Source organism: Trichosurus vulpecula, chromosome 2, assembly GCF_011100635.1.
Source record: "Trichosurus vulpecula isolate mTriVul1 chromosome 2, mTriVul1.pri, whole genome shotgun sequence".
NCBI lineage: Eukaryota > Metazoa > Chordata > Mammalia > Diprotodontia > Phalangeridae > Trichosurus > Trichosurus vulpecula.
The window spans coordinates 124,309,927-124,328,367 of NC_050574.1; the positions used below are offsets into that span (position 1 = coordinate 124,309,927).

The window sequence follows — 18,441 nt, forward strand, 5'->3', positions numbered from 1 at the left end:
CAATGAGATAGCTACAGGGAAAGAGCATTCCAGGCAGAATTAAAAGGAAGCATAAATGCAGAGAGGCAGAAAAGGTTACAAAGTGGCCAGGGTGCAAAAAAGAGTCATGTTTGGCTAGAGAGGAGGGAATATAGGGTAAAGTAATAGGAAATAAGGCTGGGAATTCTTATCTGAAAAAGAGGATAATTGGGGAAGACAAAGGTTAGAGAGGGTGGATGTGAAGGCTGTATTCAAGGATTTGAAAGGCTGTTATGTAGAAAGGTCATTAGACTTGCTCTGCTTGGTCCAGGAAAACTGAACTAGGAGCAATGGGGTCCAGTCACAGAAAAGAACATTTTGCCTCAGGGTAAGGACAGACCTAGTAACAATTAGAGCTAGCCCGCAGTGTACGATTGCCTCCAAGGGTCTTGAGCAGCTCATCCTTGTAGCTGATGATGTAAATGTCCCTTCCAGTGCTGGCATTCTGCTCTGCATTCTAAAGGTCTCTTCTGGCTCTGCTTATCTACATTCTAAGGCCCCTTCACATTTGTTAAGTAGGATTCTACATAAACTAGTTACTTTGTTACAGATTAAGTGACCACAACTCTAGTTTCACATTCCTGTAACACAGAAAACTCTGAGGGTTTATTAAATTTCTTTGGAGTTCAGAAGAATTTATGGAAATTTATAGTAACAAAAAGTATATTGTGAAAGCCCCAGTATTTGGGCTTTTGAGGATCCCAAAGAAGCTTTTGAGGATTTGGGGAATTAATCTTTGACTTTTACAATTGGCTTTTGGTTGTAAAATTGTTGTTCAGTCGTGTCAGACTCTTTGTGACCACATATGGGGTTTTCTTGGCAAAGACGATGGAGTAGTTTACCATTTCCTTCTCTAGCTCATTTTATAGATGAGGGAACTGAGGCAAACAAGGTTAAGTGACTTGCCTGGGGTCACATACCTAGTCAGTGTCTGAGACCAGATTTTACCTCAGGAAAAATGATTCTTCTTGACTCCAGTCCCAGCACTCTGTCCACTGCACCACCTAGCTGTCCTGGATGAAAAATACCAGTGAGTATTGAACAGGGTTGCTGAACGTGTCCTGCCTCTGTCATGTCCAAAGTTGGAATGTGAAGTGGGACGTTTTCCTCATTTTCAGCCATCTAGTTACTGACCCTAGCTGTTCAATATTTTTTTTTAAGTTGTATCTTTTACCTTTATATCAGATTCTTTTCTAAATATATCCCTTTCTTGATCCCGTGAGCCATCCCTTATAACAAAGAATAAAGAAGAGAAAAAACAGTTGATTAAAATCAGCCAATAATTCACTATGTCTGCCATTCTATGAAACATTTCACACGGTGCTTATTCTAACATAAATATCTTAGATAAAATACTTTCCGTGTCCATTACCTACGGAATATCCAAGCTCATCATAGTTATTCAGGGACTTCTAGCATTTCTTTGACCAGTCTAATCATTTCTTAACTATTGTTAATTTTCATTCCCCCTCATTCATTAATTTTAGTCCCTTATTTGTCAGTTTACATAAGCCTGGCAAATGGAAAGGCCAGACCTGGCTTCAGGTCCCAGTTCTGCAACTTACAGTGTTGTGTGACCTCTCTTACCATACTTCTTTATCTATAAAAATGGGGCTAAGTCATTCTTGAACAACAGGAATTGTGATGAACATGTTTTATGAGCTGCAAAATGCTATAGAAATTTAAAGTGTATACATGAGTATATTGATAGAAGTTAAAATAGTAATGCTATTAAATGAAAGTTCCACATTGCCTATGTAAACCTAGCCCCCATGCTAGTACCCTCAAAATTTCACTTTACTGATGCAGAGATACCATCTAGTGGCAAAAGAGAGTACTGTAGGCTCTACAGTATGCAGGGGAAAATGTGTGTGGTGCCCCCCATTCGTGAGGCTTCCAAGAATGCATTGTAATGGCCCAAAACTGGTCTGGTAGGAAGCATGATGAACATATCACTCAGCCTCTCTAAAATTCTATCTCCTCATCTGTGGAGATAACATTCCTCATAGTACTTGCTTTCACAGGGCTGGCTGTTGTGGTGCTTACCTGAAAAATTATTTATCATCATCATCGTCATCATTTTAACCCAAGTTCAAACAGCAGCACAGGACTAGGACCCAAGCCTTCTGAATCTAGTTCAGGGCTCTTTGCACTATATTGATGCTTTTCTTGCTATGATCAGTTTGTACATGAACCTTAGAGAACTGGCTCAGGAAATCGTAGACTCTTAGAACCAAAGACTCATCTTGCTATAGCTCTAGTTTTATTAGTTGGAATGGACCTTACAGAGAGTATCTAGTTCAGCCTTCTTCCCAGTGCATGAATCTCCTCTCCAGTCTTCTTGACAGAGGGTCATCCAGCATTTGCTTTAATATCTCCAATGATAGACACCATTCTCTCTTCTGAGGCAGCCTATTTCACTGTGATAAGTCTGGAGTTTTTCCTTACGTGTTCTACTTTGGTCCTATTATAATTCATAAGATTTTTAGAGTAACAAGACCATAGATTTTGAAGGGGCCTTAGAGATCATACAGTTTAGTCTCTTCATTTCACAGATGAGGAAGTTGGCTTAGAGGTTAAATAACTTGCCTAAGGTCACACAGGTTTTCAGTGGTAGAACAGTAAATAAATACATTATACATATATTCTTCCTCTATTTCCTTTCCTCTCACTCTCCTCTACCCTTTTGTAATCTGACTTTCACTTCAGTCATTCATCTGGTATGATTGTCTTCTGAATTACCAGGGATCCCTTAATTGCCTAATCTTATGGTCTTCTTTCAGTTCTAATTCTTTTTAAGCTTTCTGCTGCATTTGACACCACCGATAATGATGACCCTCTCTTCCTCGATATTCTCTCTGCTCTCTGGATTTTTCATCAATACATTTTTCTGGCAGGCCTCCTGACTACTCTTTCTCAGTCTTCTTTGTTGGCTCATCATTGCTTTCATTCTTCCTAACTGTGGATGTTCTCCAAGGTTCTGTCCTGGGTCCTCTTCTCTTCTCCTCCTGAATTCCCATGGGTTTAACTATTGTCTCCATGAAGATGACTCCAAGATCTAGATATCCCATCCCTAGTCTCTTTCTAGAGTTTCAGTTCCAGTTCACTAGTTGCCTGTTGAACATTTCAAACTAGATGCCCCAGATACATCATTAACTTGTCTAAAACTGAACTCAGTATCCTTTTCCCTAAACCCTCCTGTCTTCCAAATTTCCCTATTTCTGTAAAAGATACTACTGTATTTACAGTGTCTCAGGTTCCTAATCCCAGTATTATTCATTATTCCTCAGTCTCCCTCAAACATAAATCCAATCAGTTGCCACATCTTACTCTTTCTAGCTTCACAACTCTTCTTGCTTTTGACCTCTTGTCTCCGGGCACACAGCTACCATCATAATTCAGGTTCTCATTACTTCTCATCTTGATTTTTGCAGTAGTCTTATAATTGGTCTCCCTGTCTCAAGTCTTTCCCCACTTTAGTCCACCCTCCTCACCATGCCAAAGTGATTTTCCTTATGCTCAAGTATGACCCTGTGACTCTCCTACTCAACCAGTGGCTTTCTATTGACCCTGGCATCAAATAGAAGTCTCTCTGTTTATCTGGCCCCAACCTATCTTTGCAGCTGCACTGGATGTTATTCTCTCTCCCAGACACTGTGCTTCAAGCAAACTGACCTCTTAGTTTCTCACCCACAGCTCTCCATTTCACATTTCCATACCTTTGCACTGGTCAGCCCTCATGTCTGAAATGCACTCCCTTCCTACCTCTGCCTCATGAAGTCCATCTCTTCTTTAATGTGCACCTCAGGCACTACCTGCTGTAGGAAGCCTTATCTGATCCCTGTTCCCCATCACCCCTCCCCCCATTGCCTTCCCTTCCAAACTACCTTGAATTTTACTTTGTATGCATATATACATATGTACGTATGTATAACTTTATATTTATGCTGTATATATGTACAATTTATTTCTAAGCTTAGGCTCTATAAAGAGCATTTCCATACACATAGCAGAATGCAAAAAATGGATTCTTATGAAGCCATGGATCTCTATGTCATACTGCTTGTTTTTAAAATATATAATAAAATTTAGATTTTCATTTCAAAGCTTATCTGTGCTTCTGCCTGAACTTTCTGTTCTCTTCTGTTCATTTTTAAAAAAATGTTATAGTGGCCCCTGTTTTTAAGCCATCACTATTGCTAACCCTACTTCCCAGTCCCCCCCTCCACTTCAAAATGTCCAGGTAGGGAGTGACCTTATCAACAACATAGTCAAGCAGAAGGAATCCACACATTGTTCTGTCTAAAAATATATGTACCTTGTGTCCATCAGATTTCTATCTGGAGTTGGGTAACATGCTACATCATAGGTCCCCTGGAGACATGGTTGTTCTGTTTTATTCATTCTGGTTTTATGTTTTTCAACATTGTTCCTCTTTACAGGTGTTGTCCTGGTATAAATTCTTCTCCTGGCTTTGATTACTTCATTCTGGATCAGTCCGTGGTACTTGGGATTCTCTGAAATTATGTCTTTATTCATTTCTATAGTTTCTCCCTGGATTTCTGCCTGGTGGGCTGGAGTAGGAATGTTTGAATGAAGAGGTCAACCTCAAGTCCAGGCAGCCTGCTCAGGCTCAGCCACTTGTCCTGGATGACAGCTTGTTGGAAGTAGTGAACAAGGAGTTCTTGTCCAGGGATGAGTTGGGTTAGATAGATTCTCCACTACTCAAAAGGAGATAGATCCTCCACTACTTCATGAAAGTCCTTCTTTTCTCTAGTCATAGGAATTCCCATTCCCCAAGGTCTTTCAAGGAGTTGGTCTCACAGTGAGAATCTAAAGCTACCAAAGTTCAGTGACTTTTCAAGAATACCAGAGGAAATCATGAAACTGTTGGGGGACTTGACAGCTGGTATTTACCTCATTGCCGTACTTCAGTGAGGAGACTGCCTCTCCCAGAAAAGTCCCAACCTGCTTCACTTGACTACCCACTGTATATATTTTTTAATATATTTGTCTCCCCTCTTACAATGCAAGCTTAGTAGGGACTACTTTGTACTTTGTGCCTTGCATAGTACCTGGCATGTAGTAGGCACTTAATAAATACTGTTGATTGATTGCAAACCTAGGTCCTTTGACTCCAAATCCAACCCTCTTTTCACTGCACCACGCTGCCTCTCCATATTATTCATTCAGCAAACATTAATCACCTACTGGAAACAGCCCTGTATTCAGCATTAGAAGCTATACAAAATTTATATAAGATATGGTCCTGTCTTCACAGCTTACACTCTAAAATAGGATACTAATACATATGGCTGTTAGGCATAATATTACTTAATAAGTTCATTAGACTAGTGGTCTAAAATAAGGCATTGCCAAAGATTAAGAAGAACGTAGGTGTTCAGCACAGGTTTGTTTTGTTTTTTATCACTGCTACCCTTTGGAGTCAGGAGGATAAAACAGACTTGGGAATTGGACATCTTGTTAAGAAGATGGTACCTGAGAAAGGAATGTGGATTTCTGGACCATGTGTTAAAATATAGGAATAATAGGTACCTAGTCAGGGATGTACTGGACCTTAAAGGACCGTTAAGGATGTCTGGTGTCTGGGCAAATCTAATCAAAACTGACTATATGTAGCCACCAACCTAGGAACCATAGGTAGAAGCTAAGATGTAGAAAGAAGAATAGAGCTTGAGATGGCCGAAAGTTTAGAAGAGACTAAATCAGAATAAAGAGCCAGTACTAAAATCCATGGCTTTAGATGTTTAAGCAATGTATAATTATGCCAAGCAAAGTGAACTAGAGATCTATCACAAGGAAACAAATTAATCTCATAGGTATCATTGAAACATGGTAGAATGAAAACTGTGACTGGAATATAACCCAGGAAGGATAGCTTATTCACGATTAATGGGAGAATTAATAGGGATAGCATTGTGCGTTAAGAAAATGTGTTCATCTGAGAAAATCCAGGAACCAACGTCACACCCACCATGTTAGAAAAATTGACAAAAAAAGGAAAATGACATGCTGCAAGGGCATGTGAGGAAACAGGTACATTAATGCATTGTTGATGGAGTATAAACTGGTCCAGCTATTCTGAAAAGCAGTTTGGAATGATGCCCCAAAAGCTATTAAACTGTCCGTACATTTTGACCCAGCAATACCACTTCCAGGTTTATACTCCAAAGAGATTAAAGAAAAAAGAAAGAGACTTATTTATATAAAAGCATTTATTGCATTTATTTTCTTTTTTCGCACTGGAAAAGAATTGGAAACTAAGAGGGAGCCTATCAACTGGAGAATGGCTGCACTAGTTATGGTATATGAATGTGGTGGAATATCGTTGTGATGTAGGAAGTGATAAAGGGGATGGTTTTAGAGAAACGCAGGAAGATTTGTATGAATTGATGCAAAGTGAAGCAAGAAGGACCAAGAGAGCAATTTATATAACAAAGACAAACGTCTCAGAAAAACTTAGGCACCCTGATTAATGCAGTGATCACCACAATTCCAGAAGACTTGTGATGAAACTTGCTGTTCACTTCTTGATAGAGAGGTGATGGACTCAGGGCATACTGAGGTCTATTTTTTTCCAGACTTGGCCAATAAAGGAGTATGTTTTTGCTTTTTGTTTTTTATAACAAGCTTTTGTTTTTCTTCTTTTCTTAATGGGGGCAGAGTGAGGTAGGAAAGAACTTTCATCCCCCAAACCAAGCAGCTAATATTTTGACTTGTTTTAATTATAGTTTCAGCCTTCAAAATGTGGAGAAACTAATAAGGGGAAATTCTTTTGGACTGGATCTGATTCTAATCAGTATGGAAGGAGATGGTTACTAGGATATACATGCTGGAATCTTAGTGGGAAGTGACCACTAAATTTGTTATGAAAGGTATGCCTAAAAAATTGGATATTGAGGGAATGCCCATCAATTGGGGACTGGCTAAACAAGTTGTGAGATATAATTGTGACAGAATGCTATTGTACTATAAGAAATTATGAGAAGAATGGTTTCAGAAAAACCTGGGAAGACATATATTTTTTTTATATTTTATATGTTTTTTATTTAATAGTATTTTATTTTTTCCAATTACATGTAAAGACAATTTTCAGTTCATTTTTTAAAAAGATTTTGAGTTTCAAATTTTTCTCCCTCCCCTCATTCCTCTCCTAGATGGCAAGCAATCTGATATAGGTTATACATGTGCAATAATGTAAAACATTTCCACATTAGTCATGTTGTGAAAGAAGAAACAGAACAAAAGGAAAAAGCCACCAAAAAAAGTGAAAATAGCATGCTTTGATCTGCATTCAGACTCCATCGGTTTTTTCTCTGGATATCGATAGCATTTTCTATGGTGAGTCTTTTGGAATTGTCTTGGATAGTAGCAGCAATATTGTTACAGTGATCGACTGTGAAAAACTTAGCTACTGTGATCCAGCGCGGTGACCCAAGACAATTCCAAAGGATTCATGATGAAAAATGCTATCCAACTCCAGAGAGAGAACTGATGAACTCTGAATGCAAACTTTCTTTATTTTTCTTGCTTTTTGCAGCATGGCTAATATGGAAATATGTTTTGCATGATTTCACGTGTATAATTGATGTCATATTGCTTACCTTCTTGGTGGGTTGAGGAGGGGTAAAAGGAAGGGAGAAAATTTGGAGCTCAAATTTAGAATTTTAAAAAAGAATGTTAAAAAAATAAATAATAAACTTCTTTTTTTTTTTAAGAAAGTTATGCCTAGTCTGAAATACACCTAGATTTTGGGCCAGCAAGTATAAAAGGGTTCAGAGAGAGATTAGGTAGGATCCTATAGACTTTCTGCCCAGAAAGTTCTGTAGAGTTGTGAAGTACTCTAGAATGAAATTCTGAAGAGACAAAGAAAAATAATTAACAAAAGATTGATTTCCTAAAAAGACTGATGTGCATACATGTGGAACTCATGAAATAGCTTCTCCTTTTAAAAGACAGGTGGAAGCAAGGTCAAGTAACTGAGGAGGGATATGAAAGAATGACCCAGTTCTGTAAAGGTAGTTGCTATAAAGGGAGGCTGGTGAGCAAAAGTAAGAAAAGAGAGGCTTGTGGTCTAGCCACTTTGGAGAAAAGAGAAGAAGCAAAGATGACATAAAGTCAATGTGTGAGTGAATGGGACCGCAGTGCCCAGAGACAGAGCTCCCTAATTCTTAAGTTGCTTCTGTCTTCTCTGCTATCCCAAAAGATATTTGGATTGGAAAGGACAAAACAAAAATGGCTAATAAAAAGTTGATGGCTCAAGTAAGTTAGGAGATAATTAAAGAGCCTAGCCTGTAAAAACTAAATCCTCAGGTGCTGGAAGAACTGTGTGATTGCTGAACCATTGACAATGACATTGGAAAGATCCTGGAAAAGAGAAACCTAGATATGTAAAGCAAATGTTAAGAAATTACTATATGTTAATCACCATGCTGAGTATTAGGAATGCAAATACAAGTCAAAAAAAGACAGCCCCTAGCTTCAAGAAACTTATAAGCTGGGGGAAGGCAGCACATAAGAGGGTAGAGGTGCTTGAGTTTGGGCCAGGTGGAAAAGTCTGGGAAGTTGGGAGCTGAGCTTGGTGAGAAGTTGGCATGAATGACCTGGGTTCTTCATGGAATACTGTTTTTTGAAGGAACTCACCAATCAGAGGTGAGGCCACAGGTGTCACAGCATCTTCGAGGTGAGAGTAGTGTTGGTATGAAGATAGAAGAAACTAGAGAGTTAGGAGCCATGACAGGATAGAAGAATGGGAGAGGTATTACCAAATTGGGGATGGCCCAAATGTTCTAATTAAAAAAAAAAACAAAAATAAAACAAGGTGGAGGGGGGAAAGAATGGAGTATGCAAACACGAGAGGCAAAAAATATGAGAGAAACTTTCTAATGATTAGAGGACTCTGAAAATAGAACAGATTACCTTAAAAGGAAGTGGGTTCCCATCATTAGGGGTTTGTCAAGCAAAACTTGGATGACCACTTGTCAAGTATGTTGAAGGACAGAATTCTTGTTCAAGAATGGCTTAGATGGCCATTAGCCTCTATTTCAACTCTGAGATTCTACACTTACCTGAAAATGCTATGTTAAGGTCTGAGAAGAAAGGTTGTTACCATTGGAGGTAAGGTTTGAGGTTGAGAAGAAATCAGGAGATATTATATATAATAATAACAAGGTAATAACAGTAACTAACATTTTCGTAGTGCTTTAAGATTTGCAAATACCTCATTTGATTCTTAACAACTCTGGGAAGTAGGCGATATTATGCTCATCTTACAGATGAAAAAACTGAGGGAGTTGGGGTTAAGTGACTTGCCCAGGGTCACACAGGTAGTAAGTGTCTGAGGCTGGATTTCTGACTCCAGGTCTAGTGCTCTCTCCACTGTGCCACATAGCTGCCTATTTCCCCTTAGACAATAGAGAATAAAGCCCTTGTTTAAAAGAATGTCATACTATTCTCCTTGTACCTTCTTTTCCTTCCTCAGCCCACCACAATCAGGGATTATGATTTATTAGTTCATTTTAATTGTTGTACATATTAATAAATTGCAAGAATGGAAGCCTGAGGTTGGTTTGAACAAGAGCTGCCTCATTAATCATCAGCCCAGAAACAGAGGATCTCTTTACTACTTTCTTTTAGGAAGCACTAGGAACGCTATGCAGTCTGAACTTATTGGACAATAGGAGCTTGTTTTGGTAATCAAAATGGGCTCCTTAGCACTTAGTTCAACAAGTGCCCTTGAAGAGTTTGGCCTTTGTTTCCTTTGATTAATTCAGTATCTTTGATTGAGTCTTACTAGGTACTAAGCCCCAGGCCCAAACCCCTATTAGGTGGAAAACCTTAGTGGGTGTGGATTGGCAACTAAGGTGGGGCCCAAGGTGGGGCTAACTCCAGAGAGGGCCTAGTTTACATGTCTGGGAGAGCAGAGGCTTTTAGACCACGTGGGTTTAAGTCCGCCTCTTTGTGACGATTCTAGGTCACGTGGGTGAGTCGCATGTGTGACTCACCCCTGATGCTGAAAAAGATATAAAAACCGGGGGTTGGCTGTCTGTTCTTTGGAGCTCTCTTACCCACAGCAGCAGTGGTGCGCATGACTCTGGGCCAGCCCTTGTTTTGAGCTCCCGGGCTGAACCTAGATGTTGGTAAATATGAATATGTATTTGGTCTGTCTGTTGATGTTTATAATTTGTTTGTATTTTGTTCTGAAGTTGAGGGTGCTGGGTTTTTCCCCTGAACTAAGTGAATGCTGTCTGTATGCTGGAGTAAAATAAACTTGTCAACCCCTTCACCTTGCTTTCCTTAGTTAAGCAGATCAAAAGAACCTGTGCTGTTGGCAGCTTTCTGGGTGTTGGCTGTGGGTGGATCTTATACCCCCACAGAAGCTGCTAGCTGGATTGTTAAAACAGAGTTGAAGGCATTTCAGTGTTTTTAGAAAGCATCTGTAATGACCTCTCTCTTCCTAAAGAAAATATTAAATGTATAATGAATTTCCAATCTGGGATAGGGGACTCCTCACAATAGAAAGGAGACATTTTTGGTGGAATCTCTTCATTCATAACAAACATTTCAACAAGCATTAAGTACTTTTATTATAAAAGGCCCATGCTCAGCATTGGGGAGATGACATTGAAACATGAGAGTCACTGTTTTCAAGGAGATTACAGTTTAATAAATGGGTTATGACATGTACAAATAAATAATGATGGAAGATAGGGGCTAGAGAACAGTCCACGGGGAAAAGACCTGGAATCTCAAGTCATTCACCAGAGAAGATCAGGGAATGATGGGAGATACAAGAGGGAAGAAGAGGAGTCATTGGAATAGTAGCAATGGTGAAAGATGCTTGTTTGCTCAAAGATTGCTGGGGGCTAACTGTGTTGAAAGTCCGCCTTGCCCATATAGGGCCTAGGAGACACATTTGGCCCTGACAGCTGTTCTGGGTATTGATTTATAGATGATGTTTAAGGTCCTTCTGCCTCTAAATCCTATAGTTCTATGATCTTGTGTGTATGTGTATGTCTTTGGCTTTCTGTGTACACGTATATATGAAGAAGCTCTCTAGAGAGCAAGCTTTTTTTTTTTTTTCCCTTCGAGGGGAAGCTTTTTACAATCACAAATAACATGTCCAGCTTTTTCCTCAAAGCCATCTAGTTTGACCTTCCCTGCTGATGCCATTTCCTTGGCCCAGTTCAATCCATCTGTTCTTGATTTCTTATCAGAGCAGAACACTTTAATGAGGCAGTAAAGCACAAAAAGGTGATGGAATATTCCTGAGGCAATTTGAAGTATGTGTATGAGGTGTTTATGGAGGACTAGCACCTCTGGTGTGAGGACTTGGCGAGCCCTTTTCCGAGTTGTTCATCCAACTTTGGTGTCCACCTGTCACTCAAGCTGTAGCATGTTCAGTGGTCATACTCCAGTAAAACTATCTCAGCAGATGGGTTAAACCAGATTAAGGGTAGGCCCCAAACTCATCAGTGAGCTAGGAGGATGTCTACCCCAAGAAGATGAAGACTTCCCCAGGCAGAATAGGTGGATGAGAGCAATTCTACCATGAAAGCAACTGAAGCAGGCACGGTGGAGCACTTAGAGCTTGGTCAGACATTGAAGATGCCAAAGTCACCCACTGCATCCTGAGCCATCACTGGTCCTGATTTTTGTCTTGCCACTGGACTTTGATGATTCTGTAAGAGAGAATGAGGCTGAAGACTTTGTGCAACTCTGCCTCACTTAAATCCAATTCATGCATGAGTCAAGACGTCACCCCATGATGTGATTAGTGCTCTGGGAACAAAAAATGAACAGCAACAATATCTATTGCATTTTATTCTTCTCCTGATCTGAAATCCGCGGTTGCACAGTGTCGAAAGCACTTTCATACAGTGCGCTCTCACCAGGCGGGAGATTCAGGGCCAGCCGTCACTTGCTATCTGGACAGAAGAGAGATTGCTAACACTTCAGAAACATAGTAAGCCTCTCGAGGTGACTGCCACATTTCTTAACAAGAGTTGTGCTGCATTACCGTTGAGCAGCTAGATCAGATTACAAGTCCCCAGCCTCAGTCACTCAGTATAGACCCTACTAGTTTGAAGTTGGGTGGGTTGGTGGGGTTGCCTTTTTAATAATAACTCCCATTGCTTGGTTTTTGTTATTTTTTTTAGTGTTTCTGAAGTGCTTTTATCCTGATGTTTTATCTGTGAGACACATTATACAAAGGTTACTACTCCTATTTTATAAGTGAGAAGCTAAGGCTAGGAGGATAGGGTGACTTTTCCCTGGACACATAGCTAGTAAGAGCCAGAGCCATAAATTTAACTCAGGTCTTCTGACTATAAGTCCTGGCTGGTCACTGTAGACAGGGCTGTGATATGAGAAAGAGACCTTCTGCAGCTGCATTTTGACAGAAAGCTAGGGTGTGTTGGCCACATTTCCCTTCAAGTCAGTTCCTAGCAGTCCTTGGACAAATAGGCATCTCTCTCCACTACCACTATTCCACCCCCAACCCCTCACCACACACACACACACACACACACACACACTCACTCACTCACGCAATCACACACACACACTCACACACTCCTTTCTTCTTATGCCTCCCATGGCTCCTTGACTTGTCTGGCAAATGACTTGAGGCTCCTCTGATCTTTTTGAAACTTCGCAGCTCAATGCAACTAAACATTTATTAAGCACCTTCTGTGTTCAAGGCCCCAATGTTTTCTCACCAGTGTTTCTCCTCCCATGCTGTACATGTAGGGACTGAATCCTAATAAAAGAGCCCATCTATTATTCTGATCCCTTTTCTGTATCTCTCACTTATTTCTCCTACCCATCATCACTATAATTGAACTTTGGGGGCTGGACTAGGCATACTCAAGACAACGAAGGCTGTGTCCCAGCTGGCAGCATTATTGGAATGTGACACTTCTCCTTTGGATCTTTTCCCTTGAATTCTCCAACAAAACCAGGACCTTATGTACTCAGTATCTTCAGATATTGGCAATAGGATATCTTGCTAGATGACACCCAGTAAATTACCTGCAGATTTCCTCTTCAAAATAGGGACATGTTTATTATCCACATATAATTGACTTTTCTGTCTGCTCTGTGAATCAGGGTGAAACTTGGACCTACTCACCTCCAACACTTCTGTTGTGGGCAGAGTTCTTTGCCCTCGCACTAAAATGACCCCAGACTTTCTCATGTTGCATTCTTCTCTCTCCTCCACTACTGTTAGCTGTGACCACTTTTCCTCTCTGGAGTAAAGTGGATGGACTTTATTAAGGTGATCCAATGCTCTTTTTTGGGGGAGGGCTTATTTATGGTTTCACAAGCTGCTTGCCAGAATTGAGGGGGCTTGAAATCTGACATACACATATGCAGATTAGATGTCTCTCATTCCGTTTTCACAGGGAAAAAGTAATACAAATTAGGATTTGGTGATATTTTTTGTCGTGGAAATTTTCATTGGAATTTGGTTTTACTGTAATAGACCTGGATCTGTGCCTTGAATGTGTATATGTGTAAGGTTCACATAGTGTCTGACAGATGGTGAAGGCTGGTGTTGGATCCATCACAAAATCTCTTCCTCTTTCTGCTTATCTCATTGTTAATCTCTGTCTTCTCTTTTCAGGTTACCCTACTGGTTACCCAACAGCTGCCCCAACCTACAACCCCAGCTTGTATCCAACCAATAGCCCAAGCTATGCTCCAGGTAAGGAGGAGGCAGAGTGTTGTTTTGTGGGGATGGGACTATGGGGTATAAAGCCCCAGTATCCATGCTTGGGTGCTTAGGGCTCAGCCTACCTAGGCCCCTAGCACTGAGTGTCTCTGAGAGGGTGTAAGCTAGACCTTGGGGTGGGGAGGAGTTGGGGAAATTCAGAAAGGACAGATATGGGAAAAAGTGTACCCTCCTTGGTGTAGATGCCCACTTTTCAAAGAAATCCTGACCCTGTCCCTAGCCTTCAACCCAAAGGAGAAAACCAGTTCTTTGCCATATTTTTCTTTTAAAATCTCAGTTGAGAAATAGGTATAGTCATTGAACATGTTGACAGGTATATATATTTTGGAGACTTGCCATCAAAGAGTCTAAATATATCAAGCTTTCAAACCACTGCTTTGACTCAGTTATTAGTCATGAAGAGAAGTGCTGTAACTCCAAATGGATAGACTGAAAATGGGGCACAGCTCACCGAGGAACACACATCTTAGATGTATGCAACATTTTCTATTTTTCACAGCATTTTCTTCTTCATTATCTCTATTAGTCATTGAATGTTAGAGGTGCAAGCATCCTGAGAACATAGACTGACAGATGTCAAACCTAGGAGAAGCCTTGGGATAGAGAAGAATAACTCTGTTTCTGTAGCACTAGAAGGTTTGCAGAGTGCTTTCCACACAACGCCTCTTGGAGTCATGTAGTACAAGTGCTGCTATTTTCATTTTACACCTAAGGATGCCCAAGGTCAGAGCTGGAAAGGACTTGAGAACGCAGAATGTGAGAGTGGTATGGGGCGGAGGCCACTGAACCTGGAGGGAAGGCGGCCTGGGCTTGAGGCCTGCCTTGTGTGTTTGCCAGTCTTGCAACAGTGGGGAAGTCACTGAATTCCCTTTAACTTCCCCTGCATTTTAGAGCCTCCATTTCTTCATGCATAAAATGGGAATAATCATACCTGCACCATCCAGCTCTCAGGCTTATTCTGCATCAAGCACCATGTTAACCTTAAAGTTCCGTAGGAAACGTAATGATTTCAGTTGTAGTAGTGTCATTACATAGAGCTGGGTTGGGCCTGAGACCGCTGAATGTCATCAGAGCTGGGAGGGGCCTTAGAAGGGAGAATAATCCTCATTCTCATTTCTGTAGAACTTTAAGAGCTTTACCTCACAATAATTGCATTAAGTAAATAGACCATGTTACAGTTGAGGACATAGATTGTTAAGAGCTGCGAGGGGTCTTAGAGGCCATGTAAGTCCAACCCCTGCTTTTTACCTCTCCCTGCTTTTATAAATTAGGAAATTGAGGCTTAGAGAGCAGAAGGTACTTCTTTAAAGTCATACAGTGAGTTTGTAGAGCTGGGACTTGAACCCAGATCTTCTGAGTTTCTGCTACAGAGCCCCTTATACTACACCCCAGCTCCCTTCTTTAGGAGCATGGTGCAGAAGTGACAGACCAACCCCTTTATAGGTGGCATGAGATCAAGGGTGTGCCCTAAGCATTTAACAGTCTGCTAGGAGGGGAAGCCTCTCAGCTATGCATGACACACTTTTAAGTTTAATCAGACAATAATAACATCAGTCTAGACAATGAACAAAACAATAAATTGAGTCCTGATTTGTAGCACTTGCTGTTTCTGAGGTGTACTGCTCACACAGCTGGCTGTAGGACACCCGTGAACAAGGTGGTCCAGGACCAGAGAGGATTGTCCTTAAAGTTCTCCATTAGATCTTTTCCCAGGAGCAGTGAAATGTTCGAATCAGAGCATAAGGGGAAATGAGCCTCAAGGGGCAAATAGTCCTAGGATTGAAATCCTGCCCTCTTATGCTGCCAGAAGATCAGTTTATGTGTTTAAGTGAGAGCTGTTTTCAGCCAGATGTTGTAGATACTAGTATGTCATTAGCCGAGAGCGTAGATAACTTTATGTTCCTTGGTTCAACCTGAAAACTACTTGTTACTGGAAGCTTTCTCAGCTTGCTCCCATTTCTTTATTCTGATCAATGGGAGGCAAAATAATCAGAATCATAAAACATTGGAATTGAAAGCAATCTTAGAGACCATCTAGTCTAACCCCTTCATTTTACCGAGGAGGAAACTGAGTCCCAGAGAAGCAAACTGATGTGCCCAAGGTCACACAATGACTTAGTGGCAAAGTTGGGAATAGATCCTTGGTCTTCTGAAAATATGGCCCTTCCTCTTGAGGTAGTGTGGGGTATTTTGGGTTAGAGGCTAAATTGGGAGCAAAAGTGCAAATAGAATATGCAGGCCATGAATAAAGCCTTTTGTATCAAGTCAAACAGAAACTGTGGAAAAAAGCAAGACCAGTTTGAGAACTTAATTTGCTTTGTGACCTTTGGCAAGTGGCTTCTTCTCTTTGGGCCTCAATTTCCTAATCTGTAAAATTAAGGAATTCAGTGAAAGACCCTTTCTGGAGTGGCATTCTGTATTCTAAGGTCCCTTCTAGCTCTGATGGTTTGTGTTGTGTGGTCTAACATTTCATGTTCTAAAGTTCCTTTCCTTTCTAACATTCTCTAACTGTATGAGCCAGGGCATGGTCCAGACACAGGCCAGGCTGGTCACTATGGTGTGACTCTGCACCAAAGGTCCTTTCCTTACCGAGCTGTGGATTTGAACATATATAACATTTGAATAGATAAATTTAGGCTCTTGGTGTTGGCAGTTCAGTCTCTTGCTTCAGATAATCATTTTTCAGCCTTCACAGTTGCCTCTCCCTGGGCCCTCTGGGGACATTGCACACTGGGCTAAACTGCTGTTTCTAGGAGAGTCTATTTACATAGATGAGATGTGTACATCATTGCGCAAATTCTTAGCGGTAATTTCAACTAACATTTTTGTCCAACAGAGTTTCAGTTCCTGCATTCAGCTTATGGTAGGAAAACTATTTTTCCTCATCTGTATTATAGCTTATGAATGTATTTTCTCATTATGTCAGTAGCCCCTCTGCCTTTCCTCTCCCCATTCCACCCCCCAGAAGCCACAGAGCTGGGCAAGGGGATCCCTTAAATGGCCCCCAGAGGGCCCCCAAATGTGCTGGGATGTCATAGAACCTTAGGGCTAGAAGGGCCTGTAGAGATCATCTCGTCTAGCTCCCTTATTTCACGGGGTGGGGGGAAACAAATGTGGAGGGAAGCATGTAGTGAGTTAACTGCAGATGTGTCTAATGATGAAGAATCATAGGTTAAAGAAATATTAAAACAATCTTACCAAGTGAGAATACGGGTTTGCGGAACCAAAAGGAGCTTCCCAACCCCACAGCCTGTCCTTAGTCATAATGCCGAGTGACACAGAAATAATAACTGCCATTTCCAAAGTGCTTTGTAGACATTGTTTCTTTTGATGCTTACAGCAGCTCTAGGAGATATTATTATTATTATTTTCATTTTGTAGGTGGAGGAACAAGGGGTTCAGAGAGTTTAAAAGACTTAAAATTAAAAGCTTTAAAATTGGAAGGGACCTTAGAGATCATCTGTATGAACTCATTTCACAGATGAGGAAACTGAGGCCCAGAGAGGTTAAGTGATTTTGCTTAAGATCACACAGTAAGTAAGTTGTGGAGCTAGGATTTGGACCCAGGTCTTTGACTTAAAGTACAAAACTTTTAAGTCTCATGACACCCATGCTCCATTCATTGCCTCTCAACAGAATGGCTGGTTTTTTTTTCTTCATCATGCATTGGTTCCTCTCTGTTTTTCTGGGGAAGGAGATTATACCACTTGGCTAGAATGGCAGTAGAGGTTTAATGTAATAGAAGGAGCTCCAGTCTGAGATGTAGAATACCAGTGTTCAAGACCCTAACCCTTATACTTCTACTTACGTGATCATGCGCAGGTTATTTTCCATCCTGAGCCTGTGTTTCCTCATCTGTAAAATACAGATAATGAGATTGTACTGTTTACTGCACGGGATGGTTGTGAGGAAAGTGCTGTAGAAAGGGAGGATGCTATTTTTATCAATGAATTAATGAGTTCTATCTAGGTGAAGGAATAGACCTTTAAATTTTTCTAGGCTCTAGTTACACTGGTAGCAGCTTTACCTCCTGACCTCTAAGGTTCCTTCCATCTATAACATCTTGTGGTTTGCTAGGCCTACAGACAGGAAGGTCTTGGCCTCCTTCCCTAAGAAAGTTGTTTTCCGTTAGGGATTCTTGGTGACAGAGAAGGTAAGTTAGTCAGGAGTAGAGGGGGGGGAAATGAGCCAAGAGCTCAGGTTACCCCAACATTGAAGCACAGCAGCTGTTTTCGCAGATCTTAACATTCCTATACTTCCTCTCCCAGTCCAGCTGTAGGGCCTCTCAACCAAAGGCCAGGCGACGATCTAGTGGTGAGGATCTAGTGGGCCCTATCCCCCTTCCCTCATTCAAGAGACTGCCAGCTGCCTGACTTTGCAGCACACCCTGAGTTTCCTTGACAGTATATAGATGATTAACCCATGAGACCAGAGTTCAGGTCTCACCTTACTGTGTGACCTTAATCAAGTCACTTTTTTTTCCTTTAAAACTTCAGTTTTCTTCTCTATAAAACAACAGTCCCTTCTCTGCCTCTCTCCCAAGGCTGTTGTGAGGTCAGATGGGATAATGATAACCATAAAGCACTACATAAGTTTAAGCCAGCATCATCGTCATGACCATCCCCATCACCACCACCACAGCCACCTAAAGCTAGTGGGAGAAATGT

General features: G+C 40.9%; 1 protein-coding gene across 4 annotated transcripts in view; it reads left to right on the forward strand.

Moving 5' to 3' along the window:
• FAM168A (family with sequence similarity 168 member A) overlaps positions 1-18,441 on the forward strand; it is a 201,358-nt gene that overhangs the window by 137,877 nt on the left and 45,040 nt on the right. For 2 of the 4 annotated variants that reach the window (XM_036746209.1, XM_036746208.1), the window contains exons 3-4: positions 13,667-13,747; positions 16,611-16,637. In XM_036746209.1, the coding sequence (XP_036602104.1) occupies positions 13,667-13,747; positions 16,611-16,637 (108 nt within the window). The remainder of the gene's footprint in view (positions 1-13,666; positions 13,748-16,610; positions 16,638-18,441) is intronic. The other 2 variants (XM_036746211.1, XM_036746210.1) reach the window with 1 other exon arrangement.